The 24,003-nt window shown below is 40.3% G+C and overlaps 1 protein-coding gene across 1 annotated transcript in view; it reads right to left on the bottom strand.

Annotated features, from left to right (window-relative positions):
- Window positions 1–19,316, bottom strand: part of gabbr2 (gamma-aminobutyric acid (GABA) B receptor, 2) — a 143,765-nt gene extending 124,449 nt beyond the window's left edge. The window contains exon 1 of the mRNA XM_029514678.1: window positions 19,002–19,316. Within this exon, the coding sequence (XP_029370538.1) occupies window positions 19,002–19,316 (315 nt within the window). The remainder of the gene's footprint in view (window positions 1–19,001) is intronic.
- Between the last annotated feature and the right edge of the window lie 4,687 nt (window positions 19,317–24,003).

Below are 24,003 nucleotides of genomic sequence, written 5' to 3'. Positions count from 1 at the left end.
GGAGAAGGGTGGGGGTGAGACCATCAAATATGGGTTCTTACAGCAACAGATCCCTATGGGAGAAAACCCTACAAATATCCTTTCATGATATATTTGTGTGAAGAAAGTCCCCCTGATCCCCCATTATAAACAGAGTTTATATAATTCATCACTCTGTACAGATTTTAGTGCGGCAGTGGTGACTGAACTTAAACCCACCTGGAGATGCTGCGGACTAAGTAGTGAAGGAAGAATTATAGTTGTAATCTGCGACTTAGTTCAGTCATCAGAAGTCAAACCTATTACTGGTAGCATGCAATAATAATGAGTGGCCTTAGGATGAATCCATAGCTGAGCAGGATGACAACACTAGTATTGTTACTTGTCAGACTGCAGGCTGTGATATTAGTTTCTTGAGTGACACAATAGAATGAAAGTGTGACTCATTGCAAATTATTCTAATGCAACAACAAAATATAAATTGATTTACATTTGAGACTGATTCAAATTCTGTCCCCACCATGCCACTGCAAATATCTTTTGCAATTTGGAACAGAGAATAAAAATATTTGAAATAAGCTACAACTATTTTTCAACTACAAACTGCTGCACCTTTGCACAAGCTACTGGTCAGTACAATAAAAGCTGCATTTTTAGACGTAACCTGTAAGTATGTTGTCGACAGCTTCATTAAAGGAGGTCAGGACATTGCGACCTCCCCTGTCCCACAAGGCCCATCCATCAATATCAACACCCTGCCTACCATGGCTCTAAATAAATTCATAAAACCACATGGATTTATCTGAAAACCAAGAAAGAACAGACCTTTTCTTTGTAATTTTTTTTGCCCACTTAGCTTCTGCAATTCTCTCCCCTTTTCTATCTCTCCTACCCTACTCTGCTTTGCCCCCTCCTCCATCTCTGCTTTCTTGTCTCGATCCATGCCTTTTCCATCATCTCATCTCTTCAGCTATTCTCCCACTCTCTTTCATTCTAAACCATAACCCTTAATCTCACCAAGAGCCAAATCAGCAGATTAGACAAAGAGTGACTCTAGTTCAGAGTTTGCCAAGCAGTTTAATGTTCCGTTCAGAGAAAGTCAGAAGCAGATTAAACCCAAGAAATCTTTTTTTTTTTCCCCCTTTTCTCTCTTTTCCATCCTGGCACACAAGTAAATATAACAACAAATCTTGAAGCTCCCCATTCCATTTCCCAACCCCTTCTAGCTGTGGCATGTGTGAATAAAAGTCGCATTACCCTAAAGAACTTGATTTTGCAGGTATGTTAATCAGTCACAGGTTTCATCCATACCTGAGTGAGAGAGATAAATATTTATAAATGCACACCCCAGAGAGTGGTAGTAACCTGCACAATGAAAGAAAAGGGTACTTCTACCTGAGGGTTAATCCATTGGTTACACAATAATCGGGGGACATGACAGCATCAGGGTCCCTGGCTTTAACACAGGCGTCCCTGGGTCCTTGGGTGCATAATGATAATGTGTGACAAAATGTTTCTACAGGGCTGCTGTATGCTGCATACAGCATCCATCACTTCCAAGCAGAGGGTAGAAATGGTGGAGACAAGGGGAAGGTGTGATGGAGAGGAAGAAAGTAAAGGGGGAAACTGGGATGTTGTAATAGAAGTGTGAGGATGTGGACTGTTGCATGCCTTGAGAATCAAACAACAGGCATGAAGGCCCGATGGGTAAACAGAGGTCTTCAAACAAATGTTGTTGTGTGGCTACATGTTTATGCTTAAAAATCAACAGGTATTTTTCGGAGAACCTTGTCTGTGTTTCAGCGTTAGTGGGTGCTATGGGCAAAAAGGCATATGTCTGACATTCTATTTAAGAGAGTGTGACTACACACAGCCAGGTTTCCACCAGAGATTAAAAAGCTCCCAGCTCCCCGCTTCTTAATTTTTCTTTTCTTAATCCTGCTAGAGCTCTCTGTTGCGTTTTATTGAGAATACAACTTTGAATGTTTCTCAGCTGAATCTGAAATGCAGACATAATTTATTTACATATTGAATGTACCCCCCCCTTTCCTGTGACACACTGAGCCTAGATGTATCTGATTTCCTTTGATCTTACTTGAGATGTCTCTTGATCTAAATGAGACTGGACATCATGCATGCACCTGTCAAAAAGGTTGCACCAGTTACAGAGCATTTGAAAGCAGAAAACGTTTTCTTTCTCCATGAGTGCACATCACAATACAACAAATGCAGGCAAAATCATAAAGTGATCAAACTGTTCGAGGCAATGCTTTACAGAGTCTTATTGGGATACGATTATCATATTTTATTATTGTTATTTGTGCAGTTTGAATTAATGTTTTTTTAAAAAACAAATTATAAATTATTGAAATGTTTTTGTATTATAAATATGTAAGAACAGTAAACATTTATTTGAACCATTTATCGGATAAGAATTATATATGCCACTTCATGGATTTTAAGGTCTTTAAGTTTTAATGCTAAATGATGATCTGACCAAAAAACAAAACAAAAAAATAAACTAATGCTCAATTTCACCTGGCTACTACTGTACCTTCCTCCTAGTAAAATGAAGCACGGGTAATGGGGCATTGGAAAAATGGATGATTGTTCTTAAGCAGTGGAGGCAGCCAAATGCAAAACAGGCCCTGAACAAAAACCTGTTCAGGAGCATGCAGAAATGAAATGAGTCTTTTTCAGCAATATCTATTGCACATAACAAAAACCTTGCCTGCTACTTTAGAACACGTCCATCAATGTTATTTTAGCACACTGCAGAAAAAGTGAAAACCCATTGTCACTGTACATTACTATACGCATGCATAGAGTACATTGAGTATGCATGTATCTCTCTTTCTCTCTGTGGTATGCAGAGTGTGCGACTAGTCTGATTGTTAGTGGCAGATCTATCTCTCTGCATTTTATTTTTTTCCTTTGATAAAGCCTGGGGAAGAAGCAGCCATCCTGCTCACCCAGCCCCCACACCCACAGATCCCGGTGGGTGGTGTTTTCCTTGCCCGCCTGCCGCTCGCCCACTACTGTGCCAAGCGCGACATGTGACAGGAGCAGCACATGGGCTCCCACTTCCCCTATCCCTCCACCCCATTCCTCTGCCCCCCCAGACTGTCTGAGAACCTCTGCTATAAGCTTGCCGCACTTGTCATGTGCCTTTCCGTTCCCCAGCCAGCAACCCCAAATGAATATCTCGGAGGCAAGCGCATTCATACAGACACACACGATACACCTCGACAGATATCCGTGCAATTAAACTCACATAATGACACACATGAGTACAGAAGTTTCGGGACATGAACATCAAGCCATGAGTTCAGTCTGTGCAGATCAAACTGTTCACAGATGCAGAAATGTTGTGCCCATGTCTGGTGTTTATTGCACACACATTTTTCCAGAACCACTCTCTTGTCATTGGACAAGAGTAAACATGCCAGGCTGTGTTCATACTAGTCTCATCAAGCAGTTGCACTCTTCTAGCTGATCTGTTATTTCCTCTTCTAAAAATTCTCTTCTGTCTACCTTTTTCATATTGCATATTTTCCTGTCTATTCAACATATCTCTTCAGTTCTTCCGTTTACTACCCGTATTCGCATAAACAAAATACGCACCCTTTTAACTATTGGTAACCCACATACAGAGCAAACGTGGATATCATCAACATATCATGAACATATTCCTTGGAATGAAATGGAATATCTGTCCTTTGGAATTTTGGGCTCCATATCCTCATTGAATGCAGAGATTATGATATTAGGGTTAGGGTAGCAATCTATGTATAAAGGAAACCATTTCTTTTATGAGTTTTGCAGGATCTGAGCACTGAAGACATTCAGTCTCCAGTGTCTAAGTAGCTTTGTCAATATTTCAGTTGCCCTCATAAATAAATTAATTAAAATACACACATTACTCTGGGTCTGCCTTGTCTGCTGTAGTGGAATACAGATTTGCTCTTCAGCTCTTCAAACAAAATCTTTTATTTTGTAAGAAAAAAAAGTAGCTTTTCTTGGCCTAGTATACTAGTAATGCATAACTATTGATGCCATTGATGGTGCAAGAAGCAATCATTTTAATCATTTTGTATATCAGTGCTTATTTATAGGCTTCTGCAAAACAAAATATGACATCTGAACTCTGGGTTTTAGGACAAAACGTAACTGATCAATAGAGTCAAAGAAGTTCGAGACACAAATCAATGGTTACGACTGCTTTCAGAAAATCAATCAAATCAATGCAGTTCTACAGGATTTAAAGGGAAATTTTATGTTATATGTTCTTCTCAATACAAGAGTACTACTTTTAAAGATCCTGAGCTCTTCTAGAACTACATCTCCTCAGTTCAGCTTCATTTCCGTAAGTTCTAGTTTGCAATGCTTTGGCCATCTGTCACAGCCTATTCTGTACAGCATCAGAGACCAACAGGCCTTCTTGTTCAGACATCGCTGACATTTACATTTGGCCTCTATCAAAGAAAGAAGAATGGTCATGACCCCGTGGCCATCTTGCCATCTTTGTCACACATTCTGCCTCAAGGAAGAACTGAGCTAACACTGACTTCCCCATTGCTGCAACACCAGTGACAACCTGAGTGGTTAAGAAACAACATGCAGACACTTTAATTTAATAAAGCAATATTTTAGTCATAAGGTCTTTAGACTAATTCTCTCCTTAATCTGCGATCTGAAACAGGGATTTGCCATTCCTGAAATGTGTTGTGAATGTGTTTCCAGTGAGCTGAAGAAACCAACATGAAGGCCTTGTAGAAATCAATACAAGTTCCCCTGTGTGTAAGAGCAAGTCAACAGAGCAAAGTGCAGAGGGCATACAGATAATATTTATGTAGAGGGAGGCTGCCAACAACCGCTAGGGACCATGTATAATTCTTATTCATACATCTTGAAAGCAGTGATTTAGTAAATATGAGGCATGCTCATTTATTCAATAAGAGTGCACTGAGCAACAGGTCAGCACTGGAGAATTGTTTAGTATGCCTCCTTTAAATATTAATGCACATGGCATGACTGTGAGTCTTATTCTTTTTTAAGTTTGGATGATGACTGAATACACAAAAACGCACATCCATTGCTGTCGGTATACCTTATGTATGTGGACTGAAGATGAGGCTGTGTCATCACAGCTAGAACAGAACACAGGACAGCTCATTTGCAACCATGTCATTATGTCTGTTTGCATTTATCCAGTCAATAGCTTCCGCAGCAGATACCTCAGATACATACAATTAACAGGTTTACCAGCCTCTTGAATAAACGCACAGCATGTGCACATTGCCAATTCTAATTGATGTCCCCTTTCCACACAATTTGCATACATTAAACAGTGCTGCAGTGCCAAAGGACCCTTCACACTGTTGTCATCCAAGGCCAAAAGGTGGAAATGTAATTGCATCAACATAGCCGTGTAAATAGGGTTAAAACATTTTAGTTTCATTCCTGGTTTTCTTTTGTGTTATGCCACGGGAGACCCTTGTGGCTTTAATGGCTATGCTAATCACTAATGTTTCACTAGCATACTGATAAATGTAGTAATTAGTGTAACATGGACTGCAGCTCAGTGTGGACAAGAGTTGGTTTTGCCTTTTAAAGAGCCTGTAAAATGGGAAGAAAGTAGACATTTAAAAATTAGCATTTTCTATAGTTAGTCTAGCATTTAGTCTGACAGATGGTTAAAGCTAGCAAATTTCAATGCCACAAGTTACTGCAACTCAAGATTGTTACCATTGGCAGACCTTTTTTGGTGTTCTACCAGATCAAAAATAGCTAGCCTAACACCATCCTGCCCAATAGACAGCTTGTTTACAATTACATCAGCAAAGTGTTGTGATATGCAAATATAAATGTTAATAAGAATTTGCTTTAGGAATAATGACCTCCATCCCCCCAGATGGCCCTTGGAATTATCTGCTTTACGTGGGATAATGAAATCTCACTCACTATCCAACTGCTTTATATTGCATTACTATGATAGGTATCCTTCTCACAGCTTGGAGGGTCATCAGCCAAACCAGTGTTCAGCATTCATTGGGCACATCCATCACACACAACTGAAGCAATACAAGCTCACGAAAATCCCCATAACCATCACAGTATAAAAAGCAGGGATGATAGATGGCATGGATGTTCTTGTTTTGCTGTAAAATAGATGCATCCTCCTAAACACAGGCTGCCATCTCAAAGAAACTATGCACCACTATCTTGTTATTGCAAGAGCTCAGTGTACTGTATGCATTGCCTTGGTGACTTAATTGCCTTATCCGTCATGTATAGCGTATTGAACTGGCTGAACACAACTGTTGACATTCAGTCCCTTGACTGTCTTTTACCTTGGAATTTCAAATAATGGAAAAATAATGAAAGGGTTTCCTAAAAGATGGATAGGAGGAGGAAGTGATGGCCAGTATTTCTTGGCAGCAGTAGCAAAAGCTCTGGAGTGTATTCCTCAATTATCCCAGTGCGGCCATGAAACATCACACAACAAGAAATCAAGTTTAATAGTAATTATATAAATGACTATTTAGAATATGATTTAACTAACAGTGATTAAATTATGAAATTCAGATGCAGTTGGATCCATCTTAACAAGGGGCCCATTTCTAAAAACCAGCAAAAGGGTGGCATTGATTATTCTTAGATGTTTCCCGAAAGGAAGAATAAAACAGACATGTTGCCTTCACCCTGATTTTAGCCATGAAACCAATACAGACATTGAACAACAAGAACAGAGAAGCTGCTTTCTGGCAGAGACTTGTTGGACAGAAGGCAAGAAATGAGCATGGACGTAGGAGCATGTAACCATGTAGTGTTTCACTAGATACCACCGTCTGAGATAAAAATTATAATATACTAAATATATCCAGCAATTTTCCATTCCAGAGTTCACATTTTAACTAGTAATTACAAATATTTTAACTCTTGCTGTGCTACACAAGTTTATAAAGTTAATATTCAAGGCCCCATTCCCATAGATCAATGGACATTAGTCCGAACTATAAATATTTACATTCTCTTTATCATTTGTTTTTTGAACAAGAAGAAGAAAAAAGAAAAGAGAAGAAAAATAATATTCTAGGTTATATTAGCCTGAAAGTATTTAATGGTCACATGCTTCTTAAAATGATGAGGTAGAAAACTTACAAATTGCCTACTTCAGTGTGCACTGTGAGGTCCTTCTAGCTCTTGAGATTGTAATTTATTTGTGACACATGTATGACAAGTGATTAAACATCACAAATATCATGTCAAATGCTGCATACTTAAGGAACCGGACCCAAGACCCCAAACTAACTGAGTTTTACTAACATGGCTCAATGTAATACTTCACAATCGTGTGTGTGTGAGAGAGAGAGAGAGTGTGTGTGTGTGTAGTTTTACTAGATAAAGGTTTAAGTCAGTGTTAGGCTTAGGCCACGTGTTCATTTAATATGTTAATCATAAAATGAGAAGGGCGATGTGAGCAAATCCGTGTCTGTGTGTATGCATAGCAAGAAATTGACTCGGTAAAGAGACAGGAGCTCTTTCTCCCCATAAAGAAAGCAATAAAAGGCTCCTGTGTGACAGTAACAGTTCATTAGTCAGACAGGCAGCCCAAGGTCTGTCCAATCAGGACCCTATCACATCTATCAGCTGCAGTCTGACAGTCACAGTCAATTCCTGCTCCATAGCATAGTTTGTTCGGAAATGTATCAAACAAAGAAGCATTAGTTCCTTACAGTATGCATAGCAGCTAAGAATAACATTCACAGAGTAAAAAACTGCGTTTCTGTGCGTCACACTGCAGGAGAAGCTATGTGGATACGGCTCTGTTCTTGGTTTTTTTAGGGCTGTGGATTGTGGTTTGTTTGACAAATGGAGTGAGGATGGCTGAAAACAAAATGCTGCCCACTCCTGCATGTTATTGTTTTATTTTTATTTTTTTCTGATAAAACACATTTCCACTGATACACACAAGAAAGCACAATTTAATCTGTTTTGCTATCCAATTATCCAACCATCCAGCTATGAAAATACACACATGTACATATCCACAGAAATACATACATGCACAAAGATTACGACTGTGCCTCAGCAGATAGAGCAAACGATCTCTTATCAACATTGCACAGGCTTTTGTGATTGAATGTGGCATGATTGCCTGCTCTTGGTTGGCATGACAGATGTGTATACCACTGATACCGTGCATGGGCACTTAGAGTGTAGCAGGGACTGTGTATTTGTGTGTACGTTACATCTGCGATTCTACTGTCTGTTATTATCGCTCTTGGCACACAATGGGCTTACCAACTGCTTTAGGCAAACAGGCCTCAATGATCATGGATGGGGAAGCAGTAGCCACAATGAGTGGGCAGCAAATGGACAAAGGTCTGATGTGTATCCAGAGACTGCTGGAATAAATAGCTACAGTGAGGCACATGGATGCTAAGGCCAACTAGCAGCAACAAAACACAAGTTACACTTTCGGGCAATCCTTACACAACATCAAAATCTAAATGGCATAAATCGTAAGAGGAAAAGCAAAACTCAAATAGACAGTTTGTTACCTTGCAGCACAAAAGCATGAGATATTGCTCAAGGAAGCTTTAATGCACTAAATCAAGTCAAGTCTATTTATGTAAATTAATAACTGTAAAGCTGTGTTTCTGACAGGTGCTCCGTGAAGGTCCTGATCAGTGTGACTGAAAGTATAAAATTGTTCCTCTTGTGGAGCACCTTTCCCGAGAGAGAGAGAAAAAGCACTAACAATGATATGTCCTGATGCGAAATACAAATCTTCATGGAATACAAAAGACACAGCTCTAGCCAAAGTGCATTTTAGTTGAAACTGCTTCACTGATCTGTCTGATCATTTATTTGGGATAGCAAAATCTTGGTTTGAAAAGCTGTTTTGTCAATGCTGGATTAGGTCTTACTTCTGATGAGGAATTTTAAAAGTGGTTATTGCAGTCACTAAGTCACTAAGGCTATCCTTTAGATATATTATAGAAAGTTACATTTTCATCTTATTGTTTACTTTCATTCTTTAATTGCTTTATATCAGTAAGAGAGCCTCCATTACAGTGGACTTTACTTTTCAAAAGGCATCTTAGGGATGGGCAGCATCCTGGTGCCCTCTGTTGACCAGTAACAACTGGTAACATCAGTTTTTTTGTGGCAGGGGCTTCGTGTGTGTCCGTGTGAATGCGTGTGTGAGAAAACATTGCTGTTAAGTGTATGCACATGTAGGTGCATGTCATGGTGAAAAAGAGAGACAGAGACAAAGAAAGAAGGGCTATTATTCTTCTGTGGCACCTGTCTGACTCTCCATGCACCCAGCTGTAGCCATGACAGCCAACCTGTCTGCTGGGAATAAGTGTTAACTGCCATTCACCCCTGGGAACAAGATGCACACATGCTACAACCATACACATTGCGTGCTTCCTGGATCACGCAACTACACAGGCGCATACAGACAGAGACACACATACCAGGTCAGAAGCCATCAGAGTCAAGAACACACTGTATGTGTGGATGCATGCAAGCACCAGCATAAAGTAATTTTCTCTTAAAGTCAGCATACGCTTGTACACCCCATACACGTGTACCCGCGTGCGTGCGTGCGTGCGTGCGCGCGCGCGCGCGCACGCACACACCCACACACACACACCTCTTCCCAAGAAGCAGACAGCAGTTGGCTTCTCTTTTTTTTTTTTGGGAATGAATTACATGAGCTTTAATGTAATTACAGGACTGACAAGGACAGACTCTCTCCGCTGGACCCCCTTGAGAACCAAAGACAGGAACATGCACAGAGTATTTGCACACCCTTTCCATGATAATACTTTCATTTCTGTCCACTCATGGGAGCGGGATGGGGAGGCACAAAAGTGTGTGTGTATGTGTGTGTGGAGGAGTGACTGAAGCTGACGGTGATGGAGAGAGGGGGATGTAAAATTTTACGGATGAAGGCATAATAGTGGCTGACAAAGACAATGTGGAGCAGAAAACAAGTCATCCTTCAAAAAGGTCATCAGGAATAGTATTGCATTGGTCAGAGTCTGCTGTGTTTCAGGGTTAAAGGTCAAACAACATTAAGAGAAGCAACAGAGTTTACACCTACAGCTTTTCACTCTCTTTTGTCTCTCTTGCTCACACACATACACACAGCCTTTGAGTGGTGGAAATTCTCCAGACATGTAACAACAGGGCACCTCTCTTGGGGTTGGTAAGCACACAAACACATATTCTCCTAGATCTTGTCTGCAGAAAAGGGAGCTCAATAAACAAAACAACATCACAAATATCGTTATGAAAGAATCCTGATGCTCATTCCACATTAGGGAGTTAGAGACAGCAATTTTATAGTCATTTGCAGTGAAACATGCTATAGCTTCAGATAAAACACTCACTATGTCAACATTCTGTGCAAATGACAGCTTTACAGATGCACCAGCAGAAGCAGCTAGACAAACTGACTTCGTGTTACACTAAGCAGCAGTCATCTTGTCAGTATTTTTGGCTGTACTAAATAAAAACATCCTCATCCCAGATCTTGTGTGTTCCAACTTCAAAGTTTCATTTGCAGTGTTTTTTTACCCTCAAGTTTTTCTGTCTCACCTTCTATGTTTCCACCTTCCTTAAGTTTCCATTTTCTGGCTCCCCCACATCCTCATCCATTCTCCAATCCTGTTTCTATCTCCTGGGTGATTTCCCAGTGGGTGTCCCTCAGTATAACAATAAAGCTATGTGATTCACAGAGTATCTGCTTGTTTAATTTTAATGGCAGCCAGATGCCTGGTTCACCACCTCTGGGAGTTGGACAACAGCAAAGAAAAGAAATAAAGAGAAAGATGAGGAGGGGACAAGCCAACAGATGCTTCATCATAGCATCTGCTAGGGAAACACAATTGCACAAAGAAAAGGAGATTAAAATGTGACAATGACAAATTAATTTGAAACTGAAATTGATTATTTCAAATTAAATTAATTAAAGTTTTTACTGTATAAGCATCCATTGCCCTTAATTATCTACAGGCAACATATGCAGAGTTTTGGACTCAGTTTTAATCTTTTCAGGGAAGGTACTGTGTTAGAATGTATTTATCGAAAGTGGTTTGGTGGCATGTTAAGACATAAGCCATTAGGACTACTTTCTGAAGAGGAGGCTGCCATTTCTCACATCTATATATACTTAGTCTTGCTTATAGGTTATTCTTCAATTAACACTATCCAAGTGTTGTCCTGACCACATCATGAATGAGTCTAGGCTGACAATAGGCCATTGACTGTATATTATTTAGTTGGGCGACAAAAGAGTGAAATTAGAGTTCAGTCAGACACACTAAAGCAGATTTACCAGTGAAGAAACATGGGTGAGATACACAATAGCCTTCTGCTGTGCTGAACTTCAACTACACTGCCATGTAACTGCCTAAATTTTGACATCATCAGTGTGGGGTGATTGTATCCACTTGAAAGAATCACATTCACATAAGTGCCTCCGCACACAGATCCAGTGTACAAACTATTTCCCATCCTTTCCCCATCACTAAAGGCACTCATGATCAAATATACATTTTTCTGGTTTTTCACTGAAACTGAAGTCAGCCTTTGCCTCTCTCCTGCGATTAGCCCTTGATTTGGTCAGCACATCAGGCCCTGCAGGCTGGCTCCACAGACAAGATTTAATGCTGCATTCTCTCTTGCACTTTGAAATTAGCAACATAGTCACATAAACAATGAGATTCAGAAACAATGAGTCCAACACACTGTAATCTACTCCACAAATGCAAGGTGTGGAGAAAGCCAGAAGGCTAATTTGTTTTTGTCACACTTGAACTCACCTATTAAACTTTACACTCAGAATACCAATATCATATTAAATAAAACAATGTGTTAGCATATTAGCAAGAAGATGTTGCTCAGTGGCTGATGTGAAGTAATACAAGGTGTCCATAAAGTCTTTTTACGATTTAAAAAAAATATTCCAAAGGCGATTGATGAGATATCTTAATCAGATTTGTTGTATGTACTCAGTGGTAATCACAGTTTTTAATCACATTCCATTTGTGTATTTCAGGTACCATGTTGATGAAATAGGTAGTTGTCAATGCTCTGACCCTTAGCCTAATTCTTGGAAGGGGTGGCCACCTCGTTCACCAGATATCACTCCCCTGAACTTTTTTCTGTAGGGTTATGTTAAATATATCTCGTATCAAACAAAGATATGGGACATCACTGACCTAAAGCAAAAAGATCACTGATGCCATTGTGGACATTGATGAGGCTATGCTACAGCAAACATGGAAAGAAACTGAGTATCGTCTTGATGTGCCTTGTGCCACTAATGGTGCCCACGTAGAGGTGTATTAAATGAGGCAACAAAACTTCAATATCTACTCCTCATTTTGTAATAATTTCCACATATTTGTCCATTTTCTTTTGTAATAATTTTTTGAAATTCTAAAACAGACTTTATGGACACCCTGTATACTGAAGCAGCCTCGGAAGCTTTGGGACAAACCTCTTGGAAAAACATTCGAAGTTGGTCAACTGTTGCAGTATTACACTGTAATGATGAACAAGAGATGGAAACAAGAACAAGTTTTGAATCCAACATTAGTGACCAAGCACAAAACCCAGAGTGCTACATTTTCTTTTGTTTTAGAAAAAAAGAAAATGCTTTTCTATTTTCGTCAAATTTAATCAAACAAATGTTGTGAAAGAAAGAAACAGCACATTTGAAAAGGTGAAAAAAGGTGTGATGTTACACTAGTTATTGACGACCATAGTTTTATTACTAGGGTTGAATTTTATCCCAGGGTGGATGGAACTGATGTGCTATAAAGCTGACCATAATGTGTCTCCACTTTTCAAACAGAACAACACTTTGCATGTATTTGCCTAACTGACCACACTGTCCTGACCTCAGGCAGTGCTGCAGGGAGGCCAAGTGAAAACAGCCTTCACCATATGTGTGGGTGTGGGTGTGTGTGTGTGTGTGGAGGAGGGAGGTCTGTGTGTGTGGTGCACAAAAATGAAAATTACAGTGTTAACAAGCATACTGTCGTCCATTTAATGCATGCTTGTGTGTCAGAGTATCTGTTGTAAAGGCAGCTTCAGGGCACATAAGGGTCTCTTATCAAGAAAGTTCATTTTTCTGGTTATCTTGCTTGGGCCCTCCGGGCCACTGCAAGTCTGACTCAGGCAGAAGGTCAGAAATTAATACCCAAATTTAGCAACTTTATTACACAGTGACCCCTGTTTCTCTCATTTTCAAAGAATCATGGTTAAAAAAAGCAGAAAAAAACATTACAATGATTTAGACACAATACTCTAATCATATTGATGTTTTAACACAAGATCTTGATATCCCTAAACTGTTCTAATTCTTATACCTCATTGCATGCAGTAATTGCTTTCCTTCTTATGGCCATTAAACTATGTAGCCTCGGAGAAACAACATAAATGGTATTGCATTATGATCCAACAGGAATTAAGAGGGTAGCCATTTCCTCTTCCTGTACAGAAGATGATATAATCCTATTTTGGGATCTCCATCGCTTAACCATGCACAGCTCTCTCTCGCCTCTCTCTGATTGTCCCCTGAGATCTGCTTCCTTCCTTCCATGAGAAGGGCTGCTGAACATTGATCCCCACTATCTGTGTTGGGTCAGTGGATACAGCCACACTCAGCACTTTGTTTGCCTGGAGAGTACCCAGGCTGTCATAGGCTTCTTCTCCCTATTCCTGAAGGTTCACTCTCTCCTAGGAACAGTGACAGGTAATCTCTGTTGACCCTCCTGGGTCACTGCTCTGGCATTGAGGGGGTGTCAGATATTTAGATAATAAGTGACATACAATATAAAACGCTAACATTCAAGATGTCCAAAGGAATTGCTTCATTTTGCCCATGTCAGATTGCCCTACAAAGAAGCTCAATAGTAAGGTACACTGAGTACTACGAATATCAGGTTTAAATAAATGTCTCAAAGACTTTGAAATTAGCCCTGTGATGGACTGGCGACCGGTCCAGGGTGTACCCCGGCCTTGCACGGTGTGAGCTGGGATTGGCTTGTGAACCAGAAACAGATAAGCGGTTGAAGATGAATGAATGAACTTTCAAATTAAACTAATGATACACTGCTAAAACGAATCTTCAACCCTGAAAAAAGCCAACAGCCCCGAACCAGCTCATCTTGACTTAGTTGCGCCCTGACCTCCAATATGATAATGCCTTTTCACAGAAAACATAACTTCTTCTGACAAAATGACAGAATGCCTTACATACACTCAGAGGGGTGCTCTTCCCCCTGTGAACAAATGTACTGTACACTGGTTTCAGGCTCGCCAACGTGCACAAATGTGAAATTCTGCATCTAGCCCTCTGAGGGGAGAAGGAGAGGCGATTTATACTGTACGAATCTAAGTGCAGTAACTCTGAACACAGGTCACTGCTAACACAGTCTCAGGAGGCCCAAAATATTGCATGGATGGACAGTCATATGTTATAAATATCCTACTTTATCTGGGACACTGTATATGATCTACATATCCAACTGCAGACTCTGTGTCTTTGTGGTTGGATTGATTTGCCTTTAAAATACAGGATCATTGCACTAGCATACAGGACACATGATACCACAGAGGCACGTTCCCTTAAAGTACATTCATTGAATTTAACACTTCCTTCAAAGAATGGGGACTGTTCTTTTTAAAAGAAAAGTGAAGTTTCCAAGAGTTGATATTGAATTTTTGTTACCTCAGATGACACCATCCACCTCTGGTGTTAAAACCCAAAGTGTGCAATCTAACACAATTGGCCATACAACAGGAGAATCAGTAACTGGAAATAATCAATTGATTAACTGAATTTCAACAGCAAAGTTACTACCTTTTAGACCTTAACCTACACAGGAGGAATGTGCTAGGCTGCGACTGAAAAGCACACAATGCAAAAATTCACTGGGTGTAAGCAGAAAGCAGAAGTGGCCAAAGTGTAGTTGCTCCGGCTTTATATATTAGGATGAACTAGAGGTGAGGCCCAAAGAGCTGAAGCAATACAACACAAATCGACACATTTTATCTGCTCCACATTCACCAATGAGGAAAAAACAAACATGGTGTAATTATTTATATTTGCACTTCACAACCACACTTTGAAAAGGTCATCAGCAACAACATTATCATAATATTTTTTATATGCTTCAATGGCATTAAAAATAAATTTTACATTCCTTAAACAAAGGGTGTTGGGTCACTGTAAACGCATATTTGGTGGGACAGTCACTTTTTTATTCAAACTTCAAAGACTTAAAACACGAGCACAAATTTACAATCACAGCATAAAACACTAATGTTCTTACTCTGTCTATAAACTGCACTGTCATGTACTCATCAACTCAAAATAGAGTCAGTAAGCCAAACTGAATGTATAATGGCAATATACCAGCTGAGATGTACTGTACTATACAACAAGTTGTAATGGGACTAAAGGTGAGGTTCAATGCTGCTTTCAAAACATAACAGCCTGTAGAAACATGATCCCAGAAACTAATCTAAAGTAAGCAAGTAAGCTGTGGATGCACAGCAGTTCAATTTGACTAAGTCAATTCAACAGTTTTTCTAACTAGGCCTTTGTGAATTTGCTTTTAAATTATTCTGAACTATCAGACGATATCTGTCCTCCTCTCTCCTAATTTTATCCATTTGTGAGTCAACAGGGCTGTGTAACAAATGTTTTTTAATACTGAAGTAAACCTTATGCTTTAGTATTAATATAACAACCACTGTACCATACTGCCAGCACATAGAACTAAAACGTTTCTATGCATGAGGTTTATTTCTTTAATATGCCACTACACAAACATTTTCCCCACACTTGAATATGAGAACCTTTGAAATATTGCAGTCTTAGATTGCTTAGCAGAAAATGTCACTTTTATGAATTTGACATTTAAATTTGTATCTCTTGTCTGACATGATTGGCCATAGCTGACCACAAAATTACTTTATTTCAAAAGGTTTGCATGCCACTGCTCATTATTCTGCTAAAAAGTAATCTTTCCCAAAGTGGTCCATCTCAAGAGCCTGCCCAACACCCTATAAGCTGTGAAGTAGCGTAGCTTAGCTTAGAACTGCCCAGAGTCTCCCCTCCATCCTTTTCCAGTGCTTCCATCCTCTCCAAAGCTTTGATCCTCTAAGGCTGCAGAGTTACGGTATCATTCCTCGGTTACACTAAAACCCACACTCACAAAGCTAGAGCTGCTGCTATAATCCATCTCGCTTCTTTTCTATCTACAATTCCCTACTTTTAAAGCAAAAAATTTATTCGGAATTGTCTTCCACCAGCTACAATGTGTAGATAGCTGAAATATCTTGATCAGCCTGCTCAAACTAGTTTCACACTAGCCTTCATCAGATCATCATCTCCACATCAGGACATCTGCTCTACCTCCAGTAACTGCTTGTGAAATCCTCTAACTTTCACCTGTTTCATTCTAACAGCGCAACTGCAGTTGTCAGGCCTTTTACTGCAGGACAGCCCCTCATTGCCTCAGCATCCCCATCACCACCCAGATCCACACCACCAGGGGATGGACTGGGCCTGCTCAGTCTACCCATGGCTCCGGCAACAGGGGATAAAGGGATAAAGAGCCTCTGCTTAGGGACTGATTACTTACATCTGCCCGGCCAAATCCCAGTGCCCACACATACACATGTGTACAAAAAAAAAAACACACATACACGCTTGACCTGCTGCTAGCTGCAATGAATGCACTGATGCATGTATTGTTTTCTGACATAAGCATGTGGTATGCAGCGAGGCTGGGTGCATCTGTATGTGTGTTGCAGACTTTTATTCATGTGCAAGTGAGAGCTTATATGGCAATAAATCTATAATGAAAACATGTATGGTAGATTGCTAATGGCTGCACTATTATAAACTCCATATTATTGTTCCTATAAACATGTCAAGGCTCCAAAACCAATATAGTCAACCCCACAGTGATAACTCTGGGCAAAGGTCTTTGCTACCTGTAAATGCTCGAGTACTGAGACACCACCAATGTCTCATCTGATATAAACAAACAATAATAGTTTCTCATATCTTAAGATGTTATTGGACTCGTGTTTCTCTCACTCAAGTCCCTGACTGTTATTTTATTATTCACTGTAAATATACAATAACAATATTGTGTTGTTATATTCTGCCATTTGTACTTGATGGTGGCCTCTGTGGTCACTTGACTGTAACCATGCCAAGTTGCACCAGATTATTTCTTGTAGCTTGTAAATATACTCATATGTTGCTGGCAGAGTTATTTTTTTCTGAGTGTTAATAAAACCAAAGCTGACAGGATACATTTGGACAGTAGCAAACACACCACATTAAAACAATTGATCTAAAATTAACAAATATATTTCTACAAGGCCTGCTACCAAAAGAATGATAACAACAGAAGGGTGCTGCAATATACATAGTTTATCGATGTATCTGTGCACTGTTGGAATTGATGGAAAAACTGATGGTTCTTGAATAGACATGGAATATTTTTATTCTGGCTTTTCAAAAAGCATGATCATAGCTTGGTTTTTCAGATGGCAAGTATACAAAACAAATGTCAAATACCACAGGATTGGCAGTGCCACAGTGTAGTAGAGTTAAGTGATTGACCACAAAGTCATCAAATAACACAATTCTCTGCTCTTCCCTTTGATTGCTAAAATTAGAAAGCTGGCATCACTATCAGACATTCCCAGTGAGCAGATGTCAGGCTGGCCCACTGACCTCTTGCTTCCAGCTCATCTTTCTCTTCAGGGGTATTGAAGGAGAAAAAAAATCATAACTCTCTTAACAGCATATTAATCCCATGATCTGAGTGCATGCTGTCTGCGAGAGTTTACCTCAGCCAACAGAGATTGTGTGTTCTGTCACATTGTGACACCTGTGCACAGAGTATACTGAATATGTGCTACACAGGAACAAGCCAAAAGAAATAAGAACCAAGTTTCAGTAAGACAAACGTGGGTTAACCAAAGATTAAAAATACATTAACATTAGGCCTATCTATCATTCATCACCATTGCTTATGTATGCAGCAAGTCATCTTTTCCAGCAGATTTGTCTGCTAACCATCCAACCACAGCCTATCCTCAAAAGCAATGAAATTGTCAAAAACTCAAAGGCCAGTGTAAGCACTGTTGACTGATTCAAATTGGTCAAGCATAAACAAATTATGGAGAGCAGGCCTGCATTCTCAGACTGCAGATATTCGGCGCGAATTCAGGAGTAATTTGGTTGAAGCGGTATATTACTGCTGCTATTATCAAATAAACAGATCTTAATTTTGATCTTGAAAACTGCGAGATTCAAGGATGCAAGTCTTAAGAAATCGTACATCCAATTACCGCCATCTTCAGGTACGATGGGAACAGCTTTATCATCCTTACGACATACCGGATTCGTGACTGAAAATCTTTTTAACATAGACAGCTGAGTCGTACTCCTCTAAAGTGGCGATTATAGAGAGACAGAATAAATAATGGTGTCAGCGCTGGATGGTATTTGCATTATCAGACATATTGGTCAGGATGTTTCCTCCTGAGATTGCGGAAACCATTAAACCGTCCCACAGCCTATAAGGAGAGAATGAGTGTGTTTCTGGGGTGTCCGGGTGATGCAGAGCCTTCTGGTGCTGCTATACATTGGAGTTCCCCGTCAATGATCAGCGACTGCAGCAACAGAGGCGAAAATGGGAGATGTGCCTTACAGCAGCACCGCGTTCTCATTTGGGGAGATGAGAAGGCAGTTGACTTTAACGCAATGAAAACAAGCTCCTGAACGAGGCTGCGCAGATAACAGAACCCAGCGTTTCCCCTTGGACGCACACTGTGGAGCGCTGCGGGGCAAGAGCGCGCGCACACATGCACAGACATACACGTCATGTACAACTAAACGCGCGTCCACAACCAGCAGCAGTTCAGGGAAAGGATTTAGTTTGATTTCGTGCGTTTACCTCTGTGTCGTAGATTTTGGTGATGAGTGAGAACGAGTACTTCCTGGACTCCCGTATATGCTGGATGGCCAGTTGGACCGCCGGCTCGATCCCCTGGCTGATGCTGCTCATCAAGGCCGACTCGTTCATGGGCATAAGAACCATGATGGGCAAGTTTTCCCCGTCCCTGGTGAACCAGCTATTGTCCTGTCCGTGTTTGGTACGGTCGTTGCACACCTTGGCCATGGCTGGGTGAAATAGCAAAACAGAGAGGAGCAGGCATCCCGTCGGGATCACCATCTCCCAGCTGCTGCAGTCCCTCCGGGCTGGAGCCATGCTACCGTGCAGGGTGACCGAGCGAGATCCTACCTTTCCTCACTGTTTGGGCATCGTAAATTCGGGCTCGTCCGGGATGCTCTGACGGCTGCCCGTCAAGCAAAAATCGTATTTCAAGCACAGCAGACACGAAAGCCGAAAAAGCCCGAGCAGTGGGCAAAGTCGTCCTAAGGAATGACTGCAAACTGAAAATATTTCTACTCACAGTCCCTCAGTAAGAATATTCCAAGGGCGCAGAGGTGTGCGTTGCAGAGAGCTATTGCCTCTCGGTGTCCGTCATCCAAATTGTCTCCTGTCAAACTGTGCTGATTCAATCCCGCGTTTCCCCAATAATTTGAATTACTTATCTCAGAGGCAAAAGAATGTCCAGTATGATGCTCAGCAAACAGTATGTAACCTGTAAGTGTAGACACAATTCAGTCACTGGCTGACAGTTGTTGCGATAACAGAATCGCCTGCGAAGTAAATTCCCAGTCAAGACATGTCAACTGCGGGCATCCCAGCCAAACGCAGCGCCGAATCAGACAAGCACTACACTACCACGGGAAATGGAAAACGGACTAAAACACACAGGCTACAATTGACGTTGGAAGCATAGCCGCAGAGGTCCGAGGAGGAGATATCGACAGTTTTCCCTGACAGCCTGTGGGACCGGGACACTCATCTACGATGGTGCGTCAGAGAGGCGCTGAAGCCCTGGATGCTGCTGCTGCTGCTCGCCGTGCGCACAAGAGGGAGCACTGAATGTGGAGGAGAGGAGGGAGGGAGGGAGGGAGGGAGGGGAGGATTTACAGGGCTTTTATGTTATAGGAGGAAGACGACGTTTCAGGCATACACGGAGCATAGCAGTTAAACTATATAGGGCTGTATATATGCGTATAACTGTGCTGTATTGCAGGTGACATAACAATCACATCGGAATGGAAAACGGCTCTTCGAGCTATATTTTTATTGATTCATTAAAAATGATGATCCTCGGTGATGGTGAGATTGTTCCCACAGGCAGCTGAGCTTTGAGCCGCTCTGTAGCTGCAGCACCTGCCGAAGTATCCTTGAACAGCATAAGAAATGGTGTATTAGGTAGATGTGTGCCTCTGAAGCGGAGGGTGAAAAAAATCTCACTATGGCCAACGATAAATGCATAACAAAACGTATGTACTTTCATTCCGTGGAATGTCTCAAAAATAAAGCCATCTAGCACAAAATTTGCCAAACCAGACTGAAGCTAGACTGAGTCCTCACCAGATCCTTGTATATTTGTCCCAGGAAAAGTTCAATTTCACAGTAAAAGTGAACTCTATCGTTCCAATGGAGCTGGCGTGGATATACACCAATCGCCTTAACTATTGATTGACTGGAGCGTCTACATATAATCACATATTACTCATCGATACTTAACCACGAATTTAGCAGAATTTCAGAACCAGGGACAGCGAAGTCTACATATTGGAAAGCCTGTGCGCTGTCCCTGGTGCTGAACATGCCCTGTCCCCATATTTACAGTGAAAGCGATGAATGGATTCACAGTACATGGAATACAGAGACTAAAATAAACATCTGCAGAACTTTGTTTAGATGAAGGGTTGCAAAAATGAGTGCAGCCTTAATAAAATTAATTATAGTTGGCTATCTCTTCCTTTCCATTTTTTGGCATTGAGTGTACAGGCTTATGACATATTGTCACATTTATGCTATACACTGCAGCACTTTGACCCCCCCCCCCCCACACACACACACACACACACACACACACAAGGAGTTGTAATAGCACACTCTATAGTTTGGATGCTGTGATTAATCTTAGCAGACTAGTGTGTATATCCAGCAGTCGCTTCCAACATGGGCTGTGACCACTGAGTCCACCTTTGCCTAGGGCATCACTTACTGTGAAAAGGAACGATTCCTCCAGCTGAGCTTTCCACAGTGTTGGCCAGCTCTGAGGGATGGGATCTATAACATTCCTGCACTTTCCACAGATAGTGTTTTACCTCATCACAGTGATTCCCCCCCCCCCAAAAAAAATATAATAATAAAATATATATATATATATATAATTGCAGTAGTTTGCAGCACAATTCATGGCATTGTTAAAGAGGCGTGGGGAGAGAACAGAATGCTACAAGGAGGTAACTGTTCTCCACATGTGGGAAAAAATTAAAGCCTTTCAAGTCCTGCGTTGACCTAGACAGTTATATCACAAGCACAATTACAATCAGCATCAAAAAGGTTGATTTAAAAAGTGCCTGAATAAAAGCATTAGTAAGAGCATAATACATTTCTTCCTTTTCAGGATTAGACTAAATATGTTATTGTGACCTAGACATGTTGAAGCCCAAAGTGCAAAACAAGTGAAAATATAAAATAAGTCTTAATTTCCAATCATCATACAAAGGACGACGTCAGCGTGTGTACTGTAAAAAACACCAACTCTTCCAATGTTCGTTCATAGAGTTAATATTCTTACTCGCAATGATTACTCTTTCCATAATTTCCTCATTAGAGTTTTGACATTTAATTATTTTCACTCTCCTCTCTCTCATCATCCCACTTTTCTATTCAGAGCAGTTCAGATGAAAAAGTAGGTCAAGTTGTCAGCCCATCTGTTTGTTTCGCCCGAAACAACACCCTCCTTGCTCTAAACATGCCTTCAACACACAGACAGAAAGACAAGATAGTACAATCAACTACAGACAAAACTTTAAAACACAAGACAATGAACAAACAATTCAAATGGCAACGTAAGGGTCTGAAAGTGTTTCTTAATCAGCACACAGCAGGGTTTATACCAAAACTGTACTTCCAGATATTACAAACAACTCCAAAAGGACACTTGAGCGTTTTTTGTTTTTTTTGTTTTTGGGTTGTTTTTTTTTTCCAAAATCAGAGATGCGACATCACCAGCTAATGATTGTTGCAGAAACGCAAATGAAAATGTCCATTTTATTCCAGATAATGAATCATTCATTAAACTTTCAATCATGGCTCTGTCTGTCCTCACTAAACAAGATGTGAAGCCAATATATCAACACTAATTGGAACATACTTGTGTGCTATGAAGGGCACACAGTGAAATAATTGTGTTGGTACTTGAGCAGTGAGAGAAAGCAGTGAAGAAATTAATATTATGGCTAGAGATTCAGTGACCATGCTCATGTAGAAATCTAAAACACAGCTGTAAATATGTGTCTGACATTCTTTTGAACTGTGGTATTGAAGAACAATAAGAAAAAAGCAAAATGAAAAACAAAATTATGCTTACAAACACCTAAAAATCATTATTCAAAAGTCCATCCAATCAACACACAGAGACATGCCTAACGTGCTCCTATTTAATAGAGATTAATGGAGTGACCAGAGGACATCCCTCACCTAAACTCTGATAATACAACGCAAATGCGCCATGAATTTTAAATGGCAGGTATTCAGAACAGTATGAATGAAAAATTATATTTATGATGCTCGCATATTTCATTCCTCAGATGGTTGTGCTCATGGAAGAAATATCCATGTAGATAGTTTGCAAGATATTAGAGTTAGCAGCTGACTGAACAGTCTCACAGAAAATTAATCAACTTCATGTCACTTTCATGTAAACTCATTCTGTAACTTTTTTTTAAATACAGCAACACAATTACACGCCTGTATGCTGTTTTGATTAATAAGTGTGAGAATGGAAACAAGGTTAGTGCATTTATCCATCCATCTTGCCACTAATCCACTATTTACCCACAAAGGTGCAGTAAATTAAGTTATGCTATCACTTTCACATCCTTTAACATGGGGAAGGAAAAAAAAAATAACGCTTAATTGTGATCTTACCTGCACAAAATATCTTGAAATGGCATGGAAAAATTACTGCACTATACAGCAGAGAACAATTTATTATGAATCTCTGAGATGCTTCTCTCCCTTGTTCTCGACACGCTTGCCCTGCCAGTTACAGTGGCAGCTATTTGAATAATTGGTTTCAAAATCTGGAGTCACAGTCCTTTACATTCCATGCATACCAACAAGTTGAGGAGCAATTCTTCAACAGGCCATGTTCCATGCATGGAAGTGGTGAATGCATGTTTTATGAGCTTGGAAAAGATTAAAACAATCCAGATGCCAACGAGGAAATCTCCCCTTTGGATAAAGGAGGGGGTTGAGTCACATTGTTCTTTTTTGGGGAGCTTGAAAATGGAGTTTCCCAATTAAATTTTTTCTGTGGTTACCAAAGACAGTTGTGCAACTCAGTTTTTGAGAAATGCTGTGGGACACCATCTCTGGACAAAATTGGCGGAAAGTTCACTGGTGTTCAATGCAGTAAAAATATTTAAGAAGTAATGTAGTACTCCAAAAGCAGATAAATCCCATCATGCCATCGAATACAAAATATAAAAATTGAATCAGGCACGATTTAAAATTGTGAATGCCCTCTTTTTAAGGGTTAAGGTTATATATATATACACATACATACACACAATATATTCACCAAAAGAAATTTACCTTGATTTGCTGACGCTTAAGACAGCTGCAAAAATCCTCACGGCACCATCACCTGTCCACTGGCAGTCTACAAACACAAGACCAATACATACAAAAAATAAAAAACATACACACATTAACAAACCACATCCTTAGAGCCCTACAAATGTTGTCACTTGTCCTGTTTGACAGACTTAGCCAGCTATGCAGGAATCTCTTC

This window comes from Echeneis naucrates, chromosome 11 (genome assembly GCF_900963305.1).
Source record: "Echeneis naucrates chromosome 11, fEcheNa1.1, whole genome shotgun sequence".
Lineage (NCBI taxonomy): Eukaryota > Metazoa > Chordata > Actinopteri > Carangiformes > Echeneidae > Echeneis > Echeneis naucrates.
Note: the sequence above shows the minus strand (reverse complement) of the source record. Positions and strands in the feature narration are given on the sequence as shown.